We start from the raw sequence: 20,840 nt of genomic DNA on the forward strand, positions 1-20,840 counted from the left end.
TTGCAAAATGATATGTACAGTTATCTTATTTAGATCAAGAAAACAGCAAAACTATGTGGACATATATTTATGTAAAATCATTTAAAAATGAATTATAGTAATACACACCAAATTAACACTAACTGTTACCTCTGGAAATGCATGAAGGGGAATTGGCTGGACAGATGGTTGACTTTTGAAACTGCGTTTGCAAAGATTATAACAGTGAGATAAATCTAACGTGGCTAACTCCATCTTGCTTCTAGCTTCACAGACTGGCTGTCTTCGCTCATTATTGGGTGTAGGCAAAGCTAACCATGGGAGGAATTTAGTTTATAGTTTTCAATTTTGAAGCAAGGATGATAATATTCCCTCCCTATAACTGATTCCCTTCTTGTTCAGGGGCTGAAACTGCCTTTGTATGACTAATGAAAGGCTACAAAATTAGGATTATGGGAGGGGCCTGAATTCTGCTAAAGTGTAGGTGTAGTTTCTCTAATCCCTTACTGCTCAGGAGTCATGTGACCAGAGGACACAGATTTGTGACTTCTCTGACTGCTTCCATGATTGGTATTTGAGATTCAGACTTTCACATTCTGGCACTTAGATTCATAACTCAACCGGTCCTGTGGCCCCCTACCCAGAGACAGACTCAGCACAAGAGAATTGTTTTCCACATCCCTATGGTTATATCTCCAACCAATCAGCAGCACCCATTCCCTAGTTCCCTGCCCGCCAAACTATTCTTGAAAATCCCTAACCTCCAAGTCTTCAGAGAGACTGATTTGAATAATAACTCTGTCTTCTGTGTGGCCAGCCTCAGGTCAGTTAAAATCTTTCTTTACTGCAGTTCCATGGTCTCAGTGAACTGGTTTCTCTGTGCAGTGGGCAAGAAGAACTCCTCAGGCAATTACACTTTGACCTTTTTTTTGGTATTATATTATTTTATTTTTATTTTAAATAGTGAGATGGGCTCTCACTATGTTGTTCAGGCTCATCTTGAACTGCTGAGCTCAAGCAATCCTCCCACCTTGGCCTCCCAAAGTGTTGGGATTATAGGTATGAGCCACCATGCCTGGACATGACTGTATCTGCAGTAGTTTTTTTGTCTTTATTAAAATAAAAGTTGATAGAGACATAACAAAATATAAACAATGACAAATTCTTAGATGTGAGCCTGTTTGTTACATTAGTCTTTATTCTGAATTTTAGTTTCTCAAATTAAAAACAAAGGGTCATGTTGTATAGCATCTGGTGCAAAATGGATATTTAATGAATTCAGTTCTCTCCCTGTTTTTTTTTTTCACCTGTTTCTACAGGATTGGACATCAACTTACATTAGACAGCCAGTTTAATACCCCAATTATTTAAAACTTCTCCTGTGACTTTAAAGTGAATCCATCCAATGAGGTACAAATTCAGGAAATAAGCATTCTTTATGATAGGGCCAGGAACTAGTTCTTATGAGTGTGATCAGTGGCCCCATCACAGCAGCTTTTGTATTGTCATCTGGTTATTGTTTCTGCACTTGAAAGTCTTCTGTAGATCGCAACTCACTAGATGCTATTTCAAACAAATTTATTGTGAAACTTGTATTACTTAGCCAATTTGTTCTTAGTGGACATGCTGTTTGTATTTTTATCTCTATTTCTGTGGTTCTCTTTCATATTGTTTGCAATAAGGATCACTGTTAAACTCATGTGCACATTAAATAATATGTGTGTATGTGATTTTCTTGAGTGCTTTCATTGTTTTTACCTTGATTTCTGACTGTTCAGATTTACAAGATTATTTCTGAATTGAATAAAATAAACCAATAAGTCTGGGCACGGTGGCTCACACCTGTAATCCCAGCACTTTGGGAGACCAAGGCAGGTGGATCACTTGAGGCAGGAGTTCGAGACCAGCCTGACCAACACAGCAAAATCTGGTCTCTACCAAAAAATACGGAAATTAGCCCAGCGTGCTGGTGAATGCTTATAGTCCCAGTTACTTCAGAGGCTGATGCAGGAGAATTGCTTGAACCCAGGAGGGAGAGCTTGCAGTGAGCCGAGATCCCACCACTGCACTCCAGCCTGGGTGACACAGTGAGATCCTGTCTCAAAAAATAAATAAATAATAAGCCAATAAGTTCCAGTTTTATAAAGCTATTGTTGCTTGTCATTATATATAAATTATAATTTTCACCAAATGCAGTGGCTTATGCCTGCAATCCCAGCACTCTGGGAGGTCAAAGCAGGTAGATCACCTGAGGTCAAGAGTTAGAGATCAGCCTGGCAAACATGGTGAAGCCCTGTCTCTACTGAAAATACAAAAATTAACTGGGCATGGTGGTGCACGCCTGTAATCCCAACTACTCAGGAGGCTGAGGCAGGAGAATCACTTGAACCTGGAAGGTGGAGATTGCAGTGAGCCAAGATTGTATCACTGTACTCCAGCCTGGGCAACAGCACATGACTCCATCTCAAAAAATAATATTATGATTGTATATTTAGAAAACCCCATCGTCTCAGCCCCAAATCTCCTAAAGTTCATAAGCAACTTCAGCAAAATCTTAGGATACAAAATCATTGTGCAAAAATCACAAGCATTCCTATACACCAATAATAGACAAACAGAGAGCCAAATCATGAGTGAACTCCCATTCACAATTGCTACAAAGAGAATAAATACCTCAGAATACAACTTACAAGAGATGTGAAGGACCTCTTTGAGGAGAACTATACACCACTCCTCAAGGAAATAAGAGAGGACACAAAAAAATGGAAAAACATTTTATGCTCATGGATAGGAAGACTCAATATTGTGAAAATTGCAATACTGTCCATAGTAATTTAGAGATTCAATGCTATTCCCATCAAGCTACCATTGACTTTCTTCACAGAATTAGGAAAAATGACTTTAAATTTGATATGAAACCAAAAAAGAGCCCGTATAGCCAAGAAAATCCTAAGCAAAAAGAACAAAGCTGGAGGCATCACGTTACCTGACTTGAAACTATACTATAAGGTGACAGTAACCAAAACAGCATTGTACTGGTACCAAAACAGATATATAGACCAATGGAACAGAACAGAGGCCTCAGAAATAATACCACACATCTACAACCATCTGATCTTTAACAGACCTGACAAAAACAAGCAATGGGGAAAGGATTCTCTATTTAATAAATGGTGTTGGGAAAACTGGCTAGCCATATGCGGAAAACTGAAACTAGACCCCTTCCTTACACCTTATACAAAAATTAACTTAAGATGGATTAAAGATTTAAATGTAAGACCTAAAACCATAAAAACCTTAGAAGAAAACTTTGGCAATACCATTCAGGACATAGGCATGGGCAAAGATTTCATGTTGAAAACACCAAAAACAATGGCAACAAAAGCCAAAATTGACAAATGGGATCTAATTAAACTAAAGAACTTTTGCACAGCAAAAGAAACTATCATCAGAATGAACAGGCAACCTACAGAATATGAGACAAATTTTGCAATCTATCCATCTGGCAAAAAGCTAATATCCAGAATCTACAAAGAACTTAAACAAATTTACAAGAAAAAAAAAACCATCAAAAAGTGGGCAAAGAATATGAGCAGACACTTTTCAAAAGAAGACATTTATGTGGCCAAAAAACATGAAAAAAAAGATCATCATCACTGGTCATTAGAGAAATGCAAATCAAAACCACAATGAGATACCATCTCATGCCGGTTAGAATGGTGATAATTAAAAAGTCAAAAAACAACAGATGCTGGAAAGGATGTGGAGAAATAGGAATGCTTTTACACTGTCAGTGGGAGTATAAATTAATTCAACCATTGTGGAAGACAGTGTGGCAATTCCTTAAGGATCTGGAACTATACCATTTGACCCAGAAATCCCATTACTGAGTATACACCCAAAGGATTATAAATCATTCTACCATAAAGATGCATGCACATGTATGTTCACTGCAGCACTATTCAAAATAGCAAAGACTTGGAACCAACTCAGATGCCAATCAATGATAGACTGGATAAAGAAAATGTGGCACATATACACTAAGGAATACTATACAGCCATAAAAAGGATTGAATTTTTGTTTGTTTGAGACAGTCTTGCTCTGTCACGCAGGCTGGAGTGCAGTGGCGAGATCTTGCCTCACTGTAACCTCCAACTCCCTGGTTCAAGTGATTCTCCTGCCTCAGCCTCCCGAGTAGCTGGGATTACAGGCATGCATTACCACACCCAGCTAATTTTTATATTTTTAGTAGAGACAGGGTTTCACCATGTTGGCCAGGATGGTCTCGATATATTGACCTCATGATCTGCCCGCCTCAGCCTCCCAAAGTGCTGGGATTACAGTCTTGAGCCACTGTGCCTGGCTAATGAATTGGTTTTTTTAAGTCACCCAGTTTGTGGTAATTTGTTATGGCAGCCCTAGGAAATTAATACAGATGGTTCATAGTATTGTTTTTTTCTGGTGTGAAAACTTGAAAATAACATAACTATCTGCCAGTAAGGGATTACACAAATTATATCCATACAATGTAATACCGTGTGTTCATTTTTTAAAAATGGTGATCTCTATTTATAGATTAAAGATGACAATGACATACTGTTTTCAAAAAGGTTATAGAACCAAGATCACTAATCTTTTGGGAATCCTGAGTTTTGGACTGAGTAATGTGGAGGCAGTGGAGTTGTCAGAAAAAAATATTTTTTTCCTCTTGTGTTTATATAATAAAGAACGGTTTGAAAAACATTTTTTGCATGTATTAAGGCAATTGAGGAAATTTTTATGCCATTTAATGACAATAAATCATAAAAATATTCTATTGTTAGCAGTGGAAGAGATCCAAGTTACTGGCAGTGAATCCATACGGTCCACAGCAACTTCAGTCCTTGCCTCCTCGGAAGACAGAATTCAACTGAGGGCCACAAAGCGTAAAAGGACACTGAGGCAATTTTCAGAGCAGGAGTGGAAGTTTATTTAAAAGGTTTTAAAATAGGAAAGAAAGGAATATTTGCTTGAAAGAGATGCAAGCAGATGCCTGAAGATTCAAGAGAAGAGAGCAAAAGAAGACAGAAAAAAAAAGATCCTTTAACCTTGTTCTTGGACTTTTTGGTCTCACCTCTTTCCTATGATTCTTCCCTTAGGGTGGGCTTTCTCATGTCCAGTGCTTTCCTTACCTTTTGGAATTGAGCACATGCAATGTGTTCAGGGAGTTATACACATGCCCACCCAAGGCTTTCTTCCCTTTTCTGGTGGAGTGTGCCCGCCCCCACAAAATCATACTTCACCTTATTTTTTGGGGGACAGAGTCTTACTCTGTCACCCAGGCTGGAGTGCAGTGGTGTAATCTTGGCTTACTGCAAACTCCGTCCCCAGGTTCAAGCAATTCTCCTGCCTCAGCCTCCCTAGTAGCTGGGATTACAGGTGCCTGTCACCGTGCCTGGCTAATTTTTGTATTTTTAGTAAAGACGGGGTTTCAACATCTTGGCCAGGCTGGTCTTGAACTCCTGACCTCTTGATCCACCTGCCTCGGCCTCCCAAAGTGCTGGGATTACAGGTGTGAGCCACCGCACCCGACCTACCATTTTTGTCTCTTAACAGATGCCCAAGAAGTTGCTTCTCCCTGGGGTCTACATTCAATTAACATTTTGATGTTAACAGGTGTGGACCATCTGGAAATGGCCTCTCCCTGGTGCCCCCACTGCCTAGAGAGGCAATGCGATAATTGCTGAACTATCATCTGACATTTCTAGTGAGTGCAGGGAGAGGCCTCTTCTACCCCACTCATGCCTAACTACCTGTAACAGTATTAGTCCATTTTCACACTTCTATAAGTAAATACCTGAGACTGGGTAATTTATAAAGAAAAGAGATTTAATTAACTCACAGTTTCCTGGGGAGACCTCAGGAAACTTACAGTCATGGAAGAAGGCGAAGGGGAAGTAAACTTGGACCTTTACACGTGGCAGCAGGAGAGAGAGTGTGTGCAAGTGCAGGAAAAACTACCGTTTATAAAACCATCAAATCTTGTAAGAATTCACTCACTATCACGAGAACAGCATGTGGGAAACTGCCCCCATAATCCAATCACCTCCCACCAGGTCCCTCAACACCTGGGGATTACAATTCAAGGTGAGATTTGGGTTGGGACACAAAACCTAATCGTATCAAATATAAAAGGTATATTTTGTGAGATTTTAACAGTAATAAATCATCTGTATTTTTAATAATTAAGGTTTTTAGTCTAAATTTAAAATGCACTTTTGAAGGACTTATACATTCATGATTTTTGGCTGATACATTTCAATTCTGAGTAAATGAAGAGCAAATGAAAAATAATACTGAAGTTTGGGGTGAAGGATGAATCTGTTAAATTAATTTTGGGGAAAAGAATGACTTCATTACATTATAGCATAACAACATCTAAAATAATATCTATTAGATTTTCAATATCTGCACTCTTGAAAATTTGGTACTAGTTTAATTTGCATGCGGGCAGTCTGTCTGGTTTTCTTTTGTATTCCTTTCTAGTGCCTTTTGTAGTAGATGATCAGTGAGTATTTGCTATTGAATGAATATAAGGCCACTGCCCTCAAGAAATGTAACTGAGGAGATAAGTCATAAATATCAGTTGATCAGATTTAGTGAAAAGAGATCTTTCTATGCAAGGCAGTCTGTGCTAAATGCCAGGTGAGAAGTTAGAACGATAAGTGCTGTAAGAAGAGTGGTCATTTTCAGTAGGATGATTAACAAAAATTCACCAAATGTAGGTAGGATTTGAGTTAGGCCCTGAAAGAAGTTTCAGTTAAAGTAGAGAAAAAGAAGGGATTATCAAAATAACCATTTTCAGATTATGTCATTTCAATAATGCCTCTTCATTCCTGAACATAGTTTGGAAACTTTCCCTTTTTGACCTTCGGATAAATCAAAAATGTTCATTTCACCAAATATTTCTCTATGGATTTCAAGACCCTGTTACTTCCCTTGTTCTTCTCTGGATCATGTCTTCATCATGCTTATCTGTTTTAAATGCTCTTTGTATGGAGTCTTTTCCCTCTCCTGTAACCTCCATCTTGTTAGGCAAGAGTTTACCTAAGCCATAGCTGATGTGGAGCTCCCAAGTTCTTCTCTTAGCTCTTTACCTCTGTGTACTTGGCCTTTTTTCCCAAACCTACAATGTACTTCCTCTTGAATTTAACATGAACATTTCCATTTTTACTGGGTTCCAATGATCAGTACAAGCTCTGCTCAGTGAATGGGGATTCTAGCAAACTGAAGACAAAAAGCCCAGACTTCTAGATGAAATTTTCACCATAAACCTACTTAGACTGGAAGTCTTCCAGAAGCCATCTGCACAATTTCCCCTTTGCCCAGGAAATATTTCTGGGTAATACTGGTGGTTTAAAAATATGTTTAGTAATAACTTAATGCAATAAAGTGAACATATAATGCATATTTTAAAAAATAATGTAAAAAAACTGATTTTCCTAAATTAAATATTTTTGAAACTATTATATGTGTCCCAAAGAAAATAGAATGACTTAGGCCAGCCACAGTGGCTCATGCCTGTAATCCCAGCACTTCAGGGGGCCAAGGTGGGAGGCTCATTTGAGCTTAAGTGTTTGAGACCAGCCTGAGCAACATAATGATACCTCATCCCTACAAAAATAAAAAATAAAAAAATATATAATTGGCCAGGCACAGTGGCTCATGCCTGTAATCTAAGCACTTTGGGAGGCCAAGGCAGGAGGATTGCTTGAGTCCAGTAGTTCAAGACCAGCATGAGCAACATAATGAGACCTCGTCTCCACAAAAAAAAAAAACTTTTTTTTAATTAGCCAGGAGTGGTAGCATGTGCCTGTAATCCCAACTACACAGGAGGCTGAGGTGGGAGGATCACTTGAGCCCAAGAGGTCGAGGCTGCAGTGAGCCATGATTGTGCCACTGAACTCACCCTGTGTGACAGAGCGAGACCCTGTCTCAAAAAAAAAAAAAAAAAGAAAAAGAAAAAAAGAAAAAAGAAAAGAAAATAGAATGACTCTTGTAGTAATAAAAATACCGCACTTGTGCATATCTCTTTTTATCTTTCAAGGCATAGCTTAAGTGTTATCTTCTTACTGAAGCCCATCTTGGATTCTCTCCCTCCCCCTAAGTATGTTGGGTTTCTTTGTACTCTTTATTCCTATCACTCTTTTTTACTAGTTGTTTACCTATCTGTCTTTCCCACTACATTTATATATAATATTTCAGGATAGGAACCAAGGTTATTAACTTGTTAATTTTTCTTCTAGCTCCTAGCTTAGCACCTTGCCCGTAGAAAATAATAAAATATTTGTCAAATTGAATTACATTTCTGTTTATCATTTTTTAAAGTAAGACATACTTGTATTGGTTTCCTGTTTTTTTTTTCCCTTCTGATATCTATCTTAATTTAAAGCTACTTGAAGGAGCCCCTTGTACTGTAATATATATTTATATGATGGTTATTTTTTTTTTCTTTAAGCTTAGTGAGCACCAGAGTACCCTATAATTCTTTGTTACTGGCTTGGATTAGAAGGCAAACCTTCTCCCTTGTCGTAACTGTTCTTGAGCTGGTGCAAGTACCAAGACAATGCCCAGATTACACTTTTTTTTTTTTTTACTTTTTATTTATACATAAGTAATTATGTGAGTTTTTAAAAAACTTTTATTTTAGATTCAAGAGTATATATGCAGGTTTGTTATATAGACATTAATTCTTAACACAGCAAGGGATCTTTCTCATATCAAATAATCTTTATATATGTTATTTGGTCATGTTTATCATTTTAAATTATTTAAATATAATTGTTTTTACCCATTTTTCAGGTTGGAAAACTAAGGCTTAAGCGTAAGTTAGTTGCCTAAGTTCACCCAGCTAGAAGGTGGTAGTAGTTATGAACACAATGATGCCTACTTTAAATTGTGGAGATGAATTTAGATGATCTCCCTCTTCTTCCAGCTCTGAAGTCTCTGAAGCTCTGGGAATGTTTAGCATTATTTGAACATCTGGATAATCAGTAAAATATTTGGCAAAATGAACTTGCATTGGGGAAAGTGCTGGGTTGCTTTCAGGCTCAAATCAGTTAACAGCCTTCATCTAGCTCATTTGCTAACTGTGCGGGAGGCCTTTTCACAGCGGCAATGAAGCAATATAGATCAGTTTTTCAGCTTCACTAGATTTTAATGCCTTTTTTTTCAATCTTTAACTCTGGGTGATGGTTTTACAGTTGTAAATACAACTGGGCTCTATATTGTCTATCCAGTCACCTGAGGGCTTTATATATTCAGACAAATGTTGGAAAACTGTTTAAATAGTGGAGCACACTGGCTCCATCTACCGTCATCTAAGAAAACACCTTCCCACTGTAGTTCATACCCTTTTGCACATTGTGCTTTTCCCTAAACTTACTTTCTCATATTTTTGATATTTGAGTTTCCTTTTTGCTTGCCAAAAGATAAATTTACCTATTAAGAAATCATGAAATTACTATAATGTTGTCAATTTTGTCTGTAATTTATATTAAAAGGAGAATGTGTTTGGGGTATAAAAACATCATAGTTTTCAAAAATCTAAATCTATATAGAAATAAGACTTTCCCTCTAGAAAAAAATTTTTTTAAATATGCATTTTCGGAGGCCGAGGCGGGTGGATCACGAGGTCAAGAGATTGAGACCATCCTGAAACTCCATCTCTACTAAAAATACAAAAATTAGCTGGGCGTGGTGGCGCACACCTGTAGTCCCAGCTACTTGGGAGGCTGAGGCAGGAGAATTGCTTGAACCCAGGAGGCGGAGGTTGCAGTGAGCCGAGATCATGCCACTGCACTCCTGCCTGGCACCTGGCAACAGAGTAAGACTCTGTCAAATATATATATATATGTCAAATATATATATATATTAGTACACTATTGTGTGGTGTGTGAATGAATGTCTAGTTTTGATTTACAGAATAGAAATTTTAACTGAATTTTCTGGAACCAGTTAACCTCAAACCCAATTAAATTCTTAGTAGAAGTAATTTTATTTTCTATCATTCATCTTTTTGAATACTTCAGTTTTCAATTATAAAGGCAATATAGCCACATTGTAGAAAATATGGGAGAAAAAAAGGAAGGAAATATCCATTATTTAATGAGCTTAAATGTTTATTCTTAATTTCTTGATTAGGGAACCCTCACCAATTATAGTTTTGCCAAGTCATGATTGATGAAAATATAGTTGTATAATTGTGCTAGTCATCAATTTATTACTTCTTAGCTCTGAATTCACCATTCATTGCATGGTTGATGAAAATGGACCTGAGCTCTTCGAGTATTTTCCTTTGACAGCTGGCTGGATGTTAGACTTTGTCAGTAGAAGGCGCTAGAGAGACATTGCGAGAGGAAGAGATTTTCCTTCCTGGTTTTGGTGTACCGGTTTGGCAACTTCTCTAGCGCCAGCTCTTGTCCAAGTGGCTTAACAGCCTCTGGCTCCTACAATGCTGAGGCTTCCCCAGTGCCCAGCTCTTAAAGCTTGGTCATCTTCTGATATCAGGCTATTGAAGAACGTGGCAGTCAGCAGCACCTAGTGGTCAGTAGCTTCCCCAGCCCACCTGCCTCCCTACTCTATGTGATTAGCTTTAGCTGACACCCTAGAGGGCAGATTTCCGATCAGTAGGTTTTCAGCAAGCTCTGCCAGTTTAGCATCACAGCAACTTCTCTGCTATTCAGTGAACCATGGTCATGCCTTTTCCAACAAGGTCTGCATCTCAGCCTTGGGGAAACCTCTTTTTTAATGTTCTATCTCTGCCTTAGGGGTAGTAGCTGCTCCTTATATCTGCTATTCCTTTATTCTCCTTACTCTTATAAGTTAATATAATAATTATCTATTCAAATTACTCTGGTTTATCTTTTCTGATTGAACTATGGCTTAAACTTTTTTTTTTTTTTTTTAAGACAGGGTCTTGCTCTGTCACCCAGGCTGGAGTGCAGTGGTGTGATCATGGCTCACTGCAGCCTCAAACCTCCCAAGCTCAAGCAATCCTCCCTCCTCAGCCTTCTGAGCAACTGGGATCATGGGCAAGTGCCACTATGACTAATTTAAAAAAAAATTTTGTAGCAACGGGTTCTCTTTGTGTTGTCCAGGCTGGTGTTGAACTCCTGGGCTCAAGCAGTCCTCCCACCTTGGCTTTCCAAAGTGCTGGGATTATAGCCATTATCCACAATGCCTGGGCCGAAACCATTTCTTTACCAAAAGTTTTAAGTCCACGATCATTTTACGTGCATTAGTTTTGCTTAATCAAATTAAATTAGCTAACATTTATAGCTATATGAGCTAAATTGCTTATTTACAAAACAATTACATATCTATTATTCTTTAAATCAGCTTTTAAAAAATAACCTTTTATTCTTCCTGACTTTATAGTCTTACCTGATTTATGAATTTTTTGCCTTTGTAGTTAATCCTTTTCATGTCCTATTTAAAAAAATAATTGCCTCTCCAAGGTAATAAAGATATTCTCCCATATTTTCTTCTGAAAGTTTTATTGTTTTACCTTTTACATTTAGATCTATAGTACATCTGGAATTTATTTTTAATTAAAAATTTTTAATTGTTTATCAAATTGGGCAGCCCCTGAACCAGAATGGTTTCAGAGAAGCTCCCATCTGGAATTTATTTTTGTATAAGGAGTGTGAACCTGGGATCCAGATTAATTTTTTTCCTATATAAATATGCAGTTAATTATCCAGTATCCTGTATTGAAAAGACCATCCTTTCCCTAATACACTGCAAGGTTATGTTTGTCATAAATCAGGTGACTGTAAGTGTTAGTATGTTCCTATAATCTTACCTGTTCTATTTAACCTTGTTAATAGGCCTTGATAACTAGTAGTGTAAATACTCCAGGTTTGTTGTTACTCAAGATTGTCTTGGCTCTTTTTGGCCTTTTGTATTTCATATAAAGTTTAGAATCACTTTTTCAGTTTGTACCCAAACAATTTGGGAGTTTTATTAGTATTATGCCTTACACATCAGATATATTCCTAGATATGTGATGTGTTTTGATGCTATTGTAAATTATATCTGTAACATCAAAGCTGCAATTATAGGTTCAACTTGTCAGTCTGACCCAGGAATCAAAAAATGTTATTAATAATATGTTTACTTAGCTTTATAGAGAGATACAGTGGGTATAGCATGTTCATTTGATCTGGAGGCCCAATTGCTACCCAGATATATAGCATGAAGTATAAAGAAAGAATTCCTCCAGGATCTAGGTGAAAAAAAGCAAGTCATCTAAAAAGGAAAAATTTAGACTGCTTCAAACTTCATAGTAACAGCCAGTCTGGAAGCCTACAGCACAATACTTAGAAACTTTTGAAGGAAAAGGGGATCACAATATTTTAATGTTTGTTTTTGTTTTGTTTTCTATTGTATTTTGTTTTGAGACAGGATCTTGCTGTTGCCCAGGCTGCAGTGCAGTGGCACAATCACAGCTTACTGCAACCCCTGTCTCCCAGGTTAAAGCAATCCTTTCACCTCAGCTGCTAAATTTTTCACATTTTATAGAGACAAGGTCTCCCTATGTTGCTTAGTCTGGTCTCGAACTCCTGGGCTTAAGCAGTCCTCCCACCTCAGCCTCTCAAAGTGTTGGGATTACAGGCATGAGCCACTGCACCCAGGTAGCCAAAACATTTTATAGCTGTCCTTTTTTAGTATAAAGACAAAGGCAATATTCTCAAGAACTTGAAAAGTCAGAGACCGGGTGTGGTGACTCATGCCTGTAATCCCAACACTTGGAGAGGCTGAGGCAGATGGATCACCTGAGGTCAGGAGTTTGAGACCAGCCTGGCCAATGTGGTGAAACCCCATCTCTACTAAAGACACAAAAATTTGCCAGGTATGGTGGCGTATGCTTATAATCCCAGCTACTCGGGAGGCTTAGGCAGGAGAATCGCATGAACCTGGGAGGCAGAGGTTGCAATGAGCCAAGATCACGCTGTTACAGTCCAGCCTGGGCAACAAGAGTGACACTCCATCTCAAAAAAAAAAAAAAAGAAAAGAAAAGTCAGAGAATACAGTACCTATAAATCTTTGAAACAACCATGAAGATGGATGATGAAATATAAACAATTAAAACTTGATTAAAAAGAGAGATAAAACAGGAAAAGAAATGCCATGGGGAAAAGACTAGAGGTAGGTACTGTAGCTGTTAAAATACAAAACAGAGGCTAAAAACAAAGATGAAATATAGAATTACCATATGACCTAGGAATTTCACTCCTGGTTGTATATACCCAAGAGAATTGAAAACATATGTCCATACAAAAACATGTATGTGAAATTTTAAACCAGCATTATTCATAATTACCAAAAAGTGGAAACAATCCAAACAACCAACTAACGAATATGTAAACAAAATGTGGTATATCCATACAATGGACTATTACTTGGCAATAAAAAAGAATGTATCCTAGATACATGCTATGTGGGTGAACCCTGAAAACAGTATGCTAAATGAAGCTACACAGACAAAAAAGACTATATATTGTATACTTTCATTTGTATAAAATGTCCAGAATAGCCAAATCTCTAGAGACAGAAAGTAGATTAGTTGTTGTCAGGGGCTATGGGAAGAAGGTAATAGAGAGTGACTGCTGATGGGTCTGGGGTTTCTTTTGGGGCTGATGAGAATTTTCTAAAATTAAATAGCAGTGGTAAGTCTAAATATGTTAAAAAAAAAACAAACACTGAATTGTACATGTTAAAAGGGTGAATTTTATGGTATTTTTTTAAAAAAAGAAGAAAAAATAAGCATGGAAAATGTGGCTTGCAGAACAAAACATAGATCCTTAGGCTTTGCACAGTGACTCACACCTATAATTCCAGTGCTTGGGAGGCCCAGGCAAGAGGATCACTTGAGGCCGGGAATCTGAGATCAGCCTGGGCAACATGGGGAAACCCATTTCTATAAAAATTAAAAAAAAAAAATTCCTGCCTGTGGTGGTGCATATCTGTAATCCCAGCTTCTCTGGAGACTGAGGTGAGAAGATTGCTTGAGCCCAGGAGATTGAGGCTGCAGTGAGCTGTGATTGCGCCACTGTTCCCCAGCCTGGGCAAAAAAGCAAGACTCTGTCTCAAGACAAACAACCAAACAAGCAAGCAAAAAATGTAGCTCTTTGATAACATGAAACATAAACTACTTGACAATGTGGAAATTACTAATAAAAATCAGTAAGTAAGGCAGAGGAGGTGGGAGAAAATTTAAGACTGAATTTCTTCATGTTTCACAGCAAGGAAGCATTTGCTACAAAAATTAAACATGTAAAAATCAGGACTGTAATCTTTTTAGTAGTTTTCATATTCAGTTTCCCTTTCTTTTGTTAAATTTAGGTATTTTTAATTCTTTTCTATAAAACTTTGTCTTTTCTTTCTTAATTCATCCATCCATTCATCTCTCTCTGTACATGTTAAGCTTAGCAAACATTAATGATAACAATTTCTGGGTTTTGGAATATTTAATTATTTAACTCTTCTTACACTTTTTTTTTGAATTGCTCAAATTTTTTTTCAATAAATATACCACTTTTTGAAAAGAGTGAGGTCATTCTAAAATAAATAATCTGCCATCTACTATACCCATCATTAAATGTAAAAAGCAAGAAGCACATAATTTTTTGAGTAATACCAGAAGATAAAAGAGAAACTTCTACCTGAGAGGTATAAGCAAGCATACATGCATGAGTATATATTATTTTTACCAGACTTTACTGAGTACCTGCTCTGTCCTTAGTAATATGCCAAATGATGGGAATAAAAGGATGAATAAAAAATGATTCCTCATAGTTATAGCTGATAGTCTAATAAAGCAGTTTACTTGTTTGCTTGTTTTTTGTTTTTTTCTGTTTTTTTTTTTTTGAGACATGGTCTCGTTATGTTGCCCAGGCTGGTTTTGAACTCTTGGAATCAAGAGATCCTTCTGCCTTGGTCTCCTAAAGTACTGGGGTTACAGGTGTGAGTCACTACATCCAGCCTTACATTTTTTGACAGCTTTAATTTTAGAATGTTTTGCTCTATAATGAGTAGAAATCTACTTCTCTGTGCCTTCATTGATTTTAATTCTTATATTTTGAGTCATAACCAGCCTCATTAACCTTTAGCTTAAAAATCCTTCAGATATTTGAAGATAGCAGTCATTCCATTCCTTATATGTTGTGTTTTATTTATTTAGTAAATTATGCCTTTATATTAGTCTCTACTCTGAATGCTTTAATGTTTATTTTGTTTAGGGTGCCGCAAATTAAAGAAGCTGAATTAAAGAAGATAACAGTAGGATGACCACTATCTAGCTCTTTCCATTTTTACCTCTAAGTACTACTTTGAGGTGTAGTATATTGATATTTTCCTCCCAGAATAGCCTACTACTGTCATCTTTCTGTCTTTGGAACTTTCTCTCAGGGTTGTCCTTACTCTTTCTAATAATATTGTATTTGTGGTTTGCAATTGACATTTCAGCTAAATTTAATATTATCTGTATATTTGGGCATGCTTCCATTGCTTTATCTTAGTCATCAGTAAAGATTTTCATTAGTTTGAATCTTAGGGCACTCCTGAATGGCAAAACATTCAACATCTCCTACAGGTTTACTTAAAGCTATTGATAGCTGCTGTTTGGATATATAACTCTCAATCTGTCTGGCTTCCCACCTTACATTTTCATACTCCACCTGGGCAAATTACTTTATTCTTTGTACAGTTTGGAATTCATTTAATACATTCTGAGTAAAATACTCTTTGATATAATTTTTAAAACATTATAATTAATAAGCGCCCTCTGTGTGAACAATGTGCTAGTACATCTAGTGAGAGTAGCATTGGTTATAAGGACAGATAGACCTGGAATAAAATCTTGCCTCCACCTTTTGCTTATTGTGAGAACTTGGAATTGTATACTGTTACTGTTTATTTTTAATAGGGACAATAATACTTCACAAGATTGGTTGTGAGAAGCAAGTAAGATAGCACATGTAAAATATAAAGTTCAGCACCTGGTACAATAGCCTCAGCAGGTTTTTCTCTCTTTCTCTCCTTTCAGGGTCTAGCTCAAATCTTACTACATCTATGAAACTATTCCCAATGATCTTACTCCCTTTCCTAAATGGTTTCTGTATTAATTTTTATTTTATCAAAGCAATACATTAAAAAATAGATAAAAAGCTAGATAATGCTAAATAACTTTAACAAAACCAGAAGACAGTGCTCTTCCCCAACCCTTCTTTCCGTCCCACTGTCCAATTCTAGTCCCCAGAAGCAAAATTAAAAACAAACCAAAAAAACCCAGCTTGATTGAGGTAATTGGTATACAAAACAGACTACACCCTATTTAAAGTGTATACATTAAATTTTGACATTTGGTTCATACCTGTGAAACGATCACAAGCAAGATAGAACATATCCTTAACCTCCAAGTTTTATTTTATTCCTTTGTGAGCCCTCCTTAGCCATTAAACTGTCCCACCATTTCTCCCCCAGCAACCGCCGATCTGCTTTCTGTCACTGTAGATTAGTTTGCATTTTCTAGCCTTTTATATGAACTGTTTTAGTCTTGGTCTGCTAATTCTAACATCTGTTCTGGGTTGATTTCAATTGATTATTTTCCTCATGGACCATGTTTCCTGCTTTTTTGTAAGCCTGGTAATCTTTGATTGGATATGAGGCAATGTGCTTTGCTAGGTGCTGAATAATTTTTGTATTACTATAAATAGTCTTGAATTTTGTTCTGGAATTCATGAAGCTACTTGGAAACAGTTTGATCCTTTTGGATTTTGCTTTTGTGATTTGTTAGGTATGTCAGAAACAGGGTTCAGTCTAGTACTAGCTATTCCCTATTACTGAGGCCCGGCCTTCTTGATTGCTTTATTCAATGTCCAGCAAGATACAAATTTTACTATTTCAGCTTGTGGGAATAGGCACTGTTTCTGGCTATGTGTGAGCACCTGGTACTGTTCCTCTAATATTTTCACTATGGTTCTTTCCTGGCTTTAGGTAGTTTGCTCGTATATATCTGTTGAACAGTTTTCTGCTGAATAGTTAGGGGGTCCTTTATAGATTTCCTGAGTGCTTTCTCTCTGAAGTTGTCTCTCATATACTGAAGCCCATGAAGTCTAGTCACCTTGGTCTTCCTGAACTCTCCACTTTGTTTCCTCATCAGGGAGCCTGCCAAGCTCCCCCTGGGTACTCCCTCCTTAGGCTGTGGCTTGAGTACTCCAGGCAGTAAGTTAGGGGCAATCATAGGGACCTCCATTTGTTTCTTGGTTTCTTGGGAATTGTTGCCTGATGTCTATTGTCTTGAAAATAGTTGCTTCATATATTTTGTCTCCTCTCCCCTCCCCTTCCCTCTTCGCCTCTCTTCTCCTTATTTCAGGTAAGAGGATAAATCTGGTTCTTGTTTCTTCATCTTGTGTGGAAACAGAAATCTGACAATAACTTTGTTTTTATGTCTGTCTGTCTGTCTGTCTGTCTGTCTGTCTGTCTGTCTGTCTGTCTGTAGAATTGAGTCTCACTATGTTGCTCAGGCTGCTCTAGAACTCCTGGGCTCAAGCAATCCTCCCGAACCTTAGCCTTCTGAAGTGCTAGGATTACAAGTGTGAACCATTGCCCCTGGCCAGCTATTTGGCTCCAGATTTCTAAATAACTGTATTATAGTGCTATTTCTGGATCTGTAAATTTAAGATATTGTCTGTTGTCTTCTAGTTATGGTGGTTGGGGATTTTGCTTTTCTATACCATCTCTGCTTTCTCCACTATATTTTCTCAATAAAGTCAGAGCATAGTTTTTTTTATTAAATAAGTAGTTAGGCTGTAACATCAATAATATCAATATGGCTATATAAATAATGTGTACTGATAAGCCAAATAGTGTACTCTATGGTAATATTTCTTTCTATGTAGACTACTAAAAATACAAAAATTAGCTGGGTATGATGCAGCACGTGTGTTCCCAGCTACTCAATTAGCTGGGCATGATGCAGCACGTGTGTTCCCAGCTACTCAGGAGGCTGAGGCAGGAGAATCTCTTGAACCAAGAAGGCGGAGGTTGCAGTGAGCTGAGATCATGCCACTGCACTCCATCCTGGGCAACAGAGGGAGACTCTGTATTTTAAAAAAAATCACCAAAAATTTGTCCACAGCAAATACATAGGGCTAATATTAATATTCCTTTTAGAAGAAGAGCTCCTTCTTATAGAATAAGGAAAGACCAATAGAAAAAGTAACAAAGGGCATGAAATACCTTTCATAAGAAAAGAAATACAGATGGCCCTTAAGAACATAAAATTACACCCATTCTCATTCATTGTTAAAGAACCATGCGTCCATGTTTCTTTCACTACTTTTTGGGCCAATAGATGTGTTTATTTTTTGACTTGGCAATCTCATTTTTGTATATCTATTTTACGGATGTACCTGCACTTGTAAATATGTATGGCTCTTCATTGCAGTATTGCATGTGATAGTAAGAATGGGAAATAACTTGAATGTTTACAGTAACAAGAGGACTGGTTAAATGAGCTGTAGTACAGCTTTTCCAACACTTCTCTCAAATGCCCACTGGCATTTTTTTTTGTTTACAAATTTTTTAATTTATCAAATTGTCTGTCCTTTTCTTTTTTCTTCTTAGAAATTTATTTCCTGCAGTTCTTGGTTCTTCTGCTGCAATTTGGACTGTGTGGTCTCTTGTCCTTTTGCAGTCTTGAGCCTTTTCTTTACCCCTCTCCTGTGTTGCAGCCCATGTTTCTTAGCACTCGTGTCATCTTTTCTCATGGTTAATTTCCTTGTTTGAGGTCATTACATTCTCCAGTTGATTCTAGAGAAAATATATATTTTATAAGTATATTATTTTAACCCTTGACCATTTGAAAATATTTTCCTCTAACCTCTGAGTTAATTGATTATTTGTCTTGATATTAGCATCTCTGCTGAAAGTCGTTGTTTTGAAATTGAGAAAATATTGTGCTACTTTATTCTACTCAGAATCAAATTTATAAACAAAAACAATGCCATTTCTTTCTCCATTTTACCTACTTAAATCTTCTACTGGGGTTTTTACTATTCATTTGCTATTCATGTTTGCACTTTGTTTTTTTTTTGTTTGTTTGTTTGTTTTTGAGACGGAGTTTCGCTCTTGTTACCCAGGCTGGAGTGCAATGGCGCAATCTCGGCTCACCACAACCTCCGCCTCCCGGGTGGTTCAGGCAATTCTCCTGCCTCAGCCTCCTGAGTAGCTGGGATTACAGGCACGCGCCACCATGCCCAGCGAATTTCTTGTATTTTTAGTAGAGACGGGGTTTCACCATGTTGACCAGGATGGTCTCAATCTCTTGACCTCGTGATCCACCCGCCTCGGCCTCCCAAAGTGCTGGGATTACAGGCGTGAGCCACCGTGCCCGGCCTGCACTTTGTTTTTATGAAGACAGGAGCAAAAATCAAATGAAGATCCATTAATTAAACCTCCTATGTTTTACTAGAAACAGAAACTAGAAATTAAAACATTACTAGAAATGTTAAAGATACATACAAAATGTAAACTGCAATTTGTTGCTTTTTTATCCCAGTGACAAAATTAAGCCAATTATATATTCATTTTGTCATACTGCATGCATGGACCTCAGTTTCAGTGCATCGGTGTAGGCTGCCTTCCCCAACTCATTTTTTACTGTATCTCTGAGGTTCTTCCTGAGATCCTTTTCCTGCTTGTCATCAGAACTTAGAATTTCCTTTAGTGGGTTTGCTGGTAGAAAATTTTTAGTTTCATTTGCCTGAAATTATCTTTATTTTATTTGGATTATTGTAAGACATTTTTGGTGAGTACAGAATTTTTTTTTCAGCACTTGAAAATATCTTCCCAATGTCTTTCTGAGAAGTTACTTGTTTAATTATTGTTAAAGGCTACATGAATGTATCTTTATTTAAAGTGTTGTTAATTAACCTAAATATCTTCTTGTGTTTTTCTCTTAAAGGGAATACAGTGAGTAACCTGATCATGATTATACCTCCAATGTTTGGTGCAATTCAGAGTGTTAGAGACGGTCTGGAAAAACGGTACATTGCTTCTTATTTAGCACTCACAGGTATGTATACCACTATATCTAAAGAAATGTGCAGTATTCAAATGGTCCATTTTTCTCATTCATTTCTAAAAGCAGTTTTCAATTTTGTGTTATTACATAACTTGAATATATTCTGAAGCTTCTTAGTTAAAACTCCAAAAACCTTGCCATTGAATTGAACTGCATTTTGAATAAAATATTTTAGAACTTAGGAAATATTTTAAGCATACAAAAAATAGAGATAATATAACATATACCCACATATCTTACTACCCACCTTTGTCAGATCCTAACAGTTTATAATATTTGTTTCAGATATTTTTCTTTTTTAAGGAAATTACTAGAGGTAAAATTGAAACTCCTTTGTATTCCTGCCTGAATGTATCCCCCTCAGCCTCACAGTCCATCCCCTAAGAGCTAACCTCAATCCTAAATTTGATGCTTATCATTTTCTCACGTTTTCATGTTTATAGTATGTGTGTATATAGCCTTAAAAGTATATGTAGTATAGTTTTGCATAGTTTTAAACCTTTTGGAAAGGATGCCATCTAACCTTTTGCGATTTACATGTGTTCTACTTGTTTGTGAGGTGGAGGACCGTGTCTTAATCATTTTTGCATCCCCATTGTCTGGCAGTTTAGTGGTTCTCAATAAGTACTAGATGGATGGGTAAATCAGCTATACCAAAGCCTAACGTAGTTAAATCATTTCTGCCTTTTGTCATGTTCTTGTATCATCATCATAAAGAAAAAATTCCAA

The 20,840-nt window shown here is 37.0% G+C and overlaps 1 protein-coding gene across 3 annotated transcripts in view; it reads left to right on the forward strand.

Moving 5' to 3' along the window:
• Positions 1 to 20,840, forward strand: part of ACER3 (alkaline ceramidase 3) — a 170,971-nt gene that overhangs the window by 57,248 nt on the left and 92,883 nt on the right. For 2 of the 3 annotated variants that reach the window (XR_010338372.1, XM_012469609.2), the window contains exon 2: positions 19,992 to 20,102. Coding sequence is in view for 1 of the 3 variants with exons in the window: in XM_012469609.2 (XP_012325032.1) it covers positions 19,992 to 20,102 (111 nt within the window). In the remaining 2 variants the exon portion in view is untranslated. Of the gene's footprint in view, positions 1 to 19,991; positions 20,103 to 20,840 lie in introns of those variants that run through there. The other variant, XM_064365316.1, reaches the window with a different exon arrangement.

The sequence above is a fragment of the Aotus nancymaae genome, unplaced genomic scaffold, assembly GCF_030222135.1.
Source record: "Aotus nancymaae isolate 86718 unplaced genomic scaffold, 86718_ANA_hifiasm-v0.15.2.pri h1tg000059l, whole genome shotgun sequence".
Lineage (NCBI taxonomy): Eukaryota > Metazoa > Chordata > Mammalia > Primates > Aotidae > Aotus > Aotus nancymaae.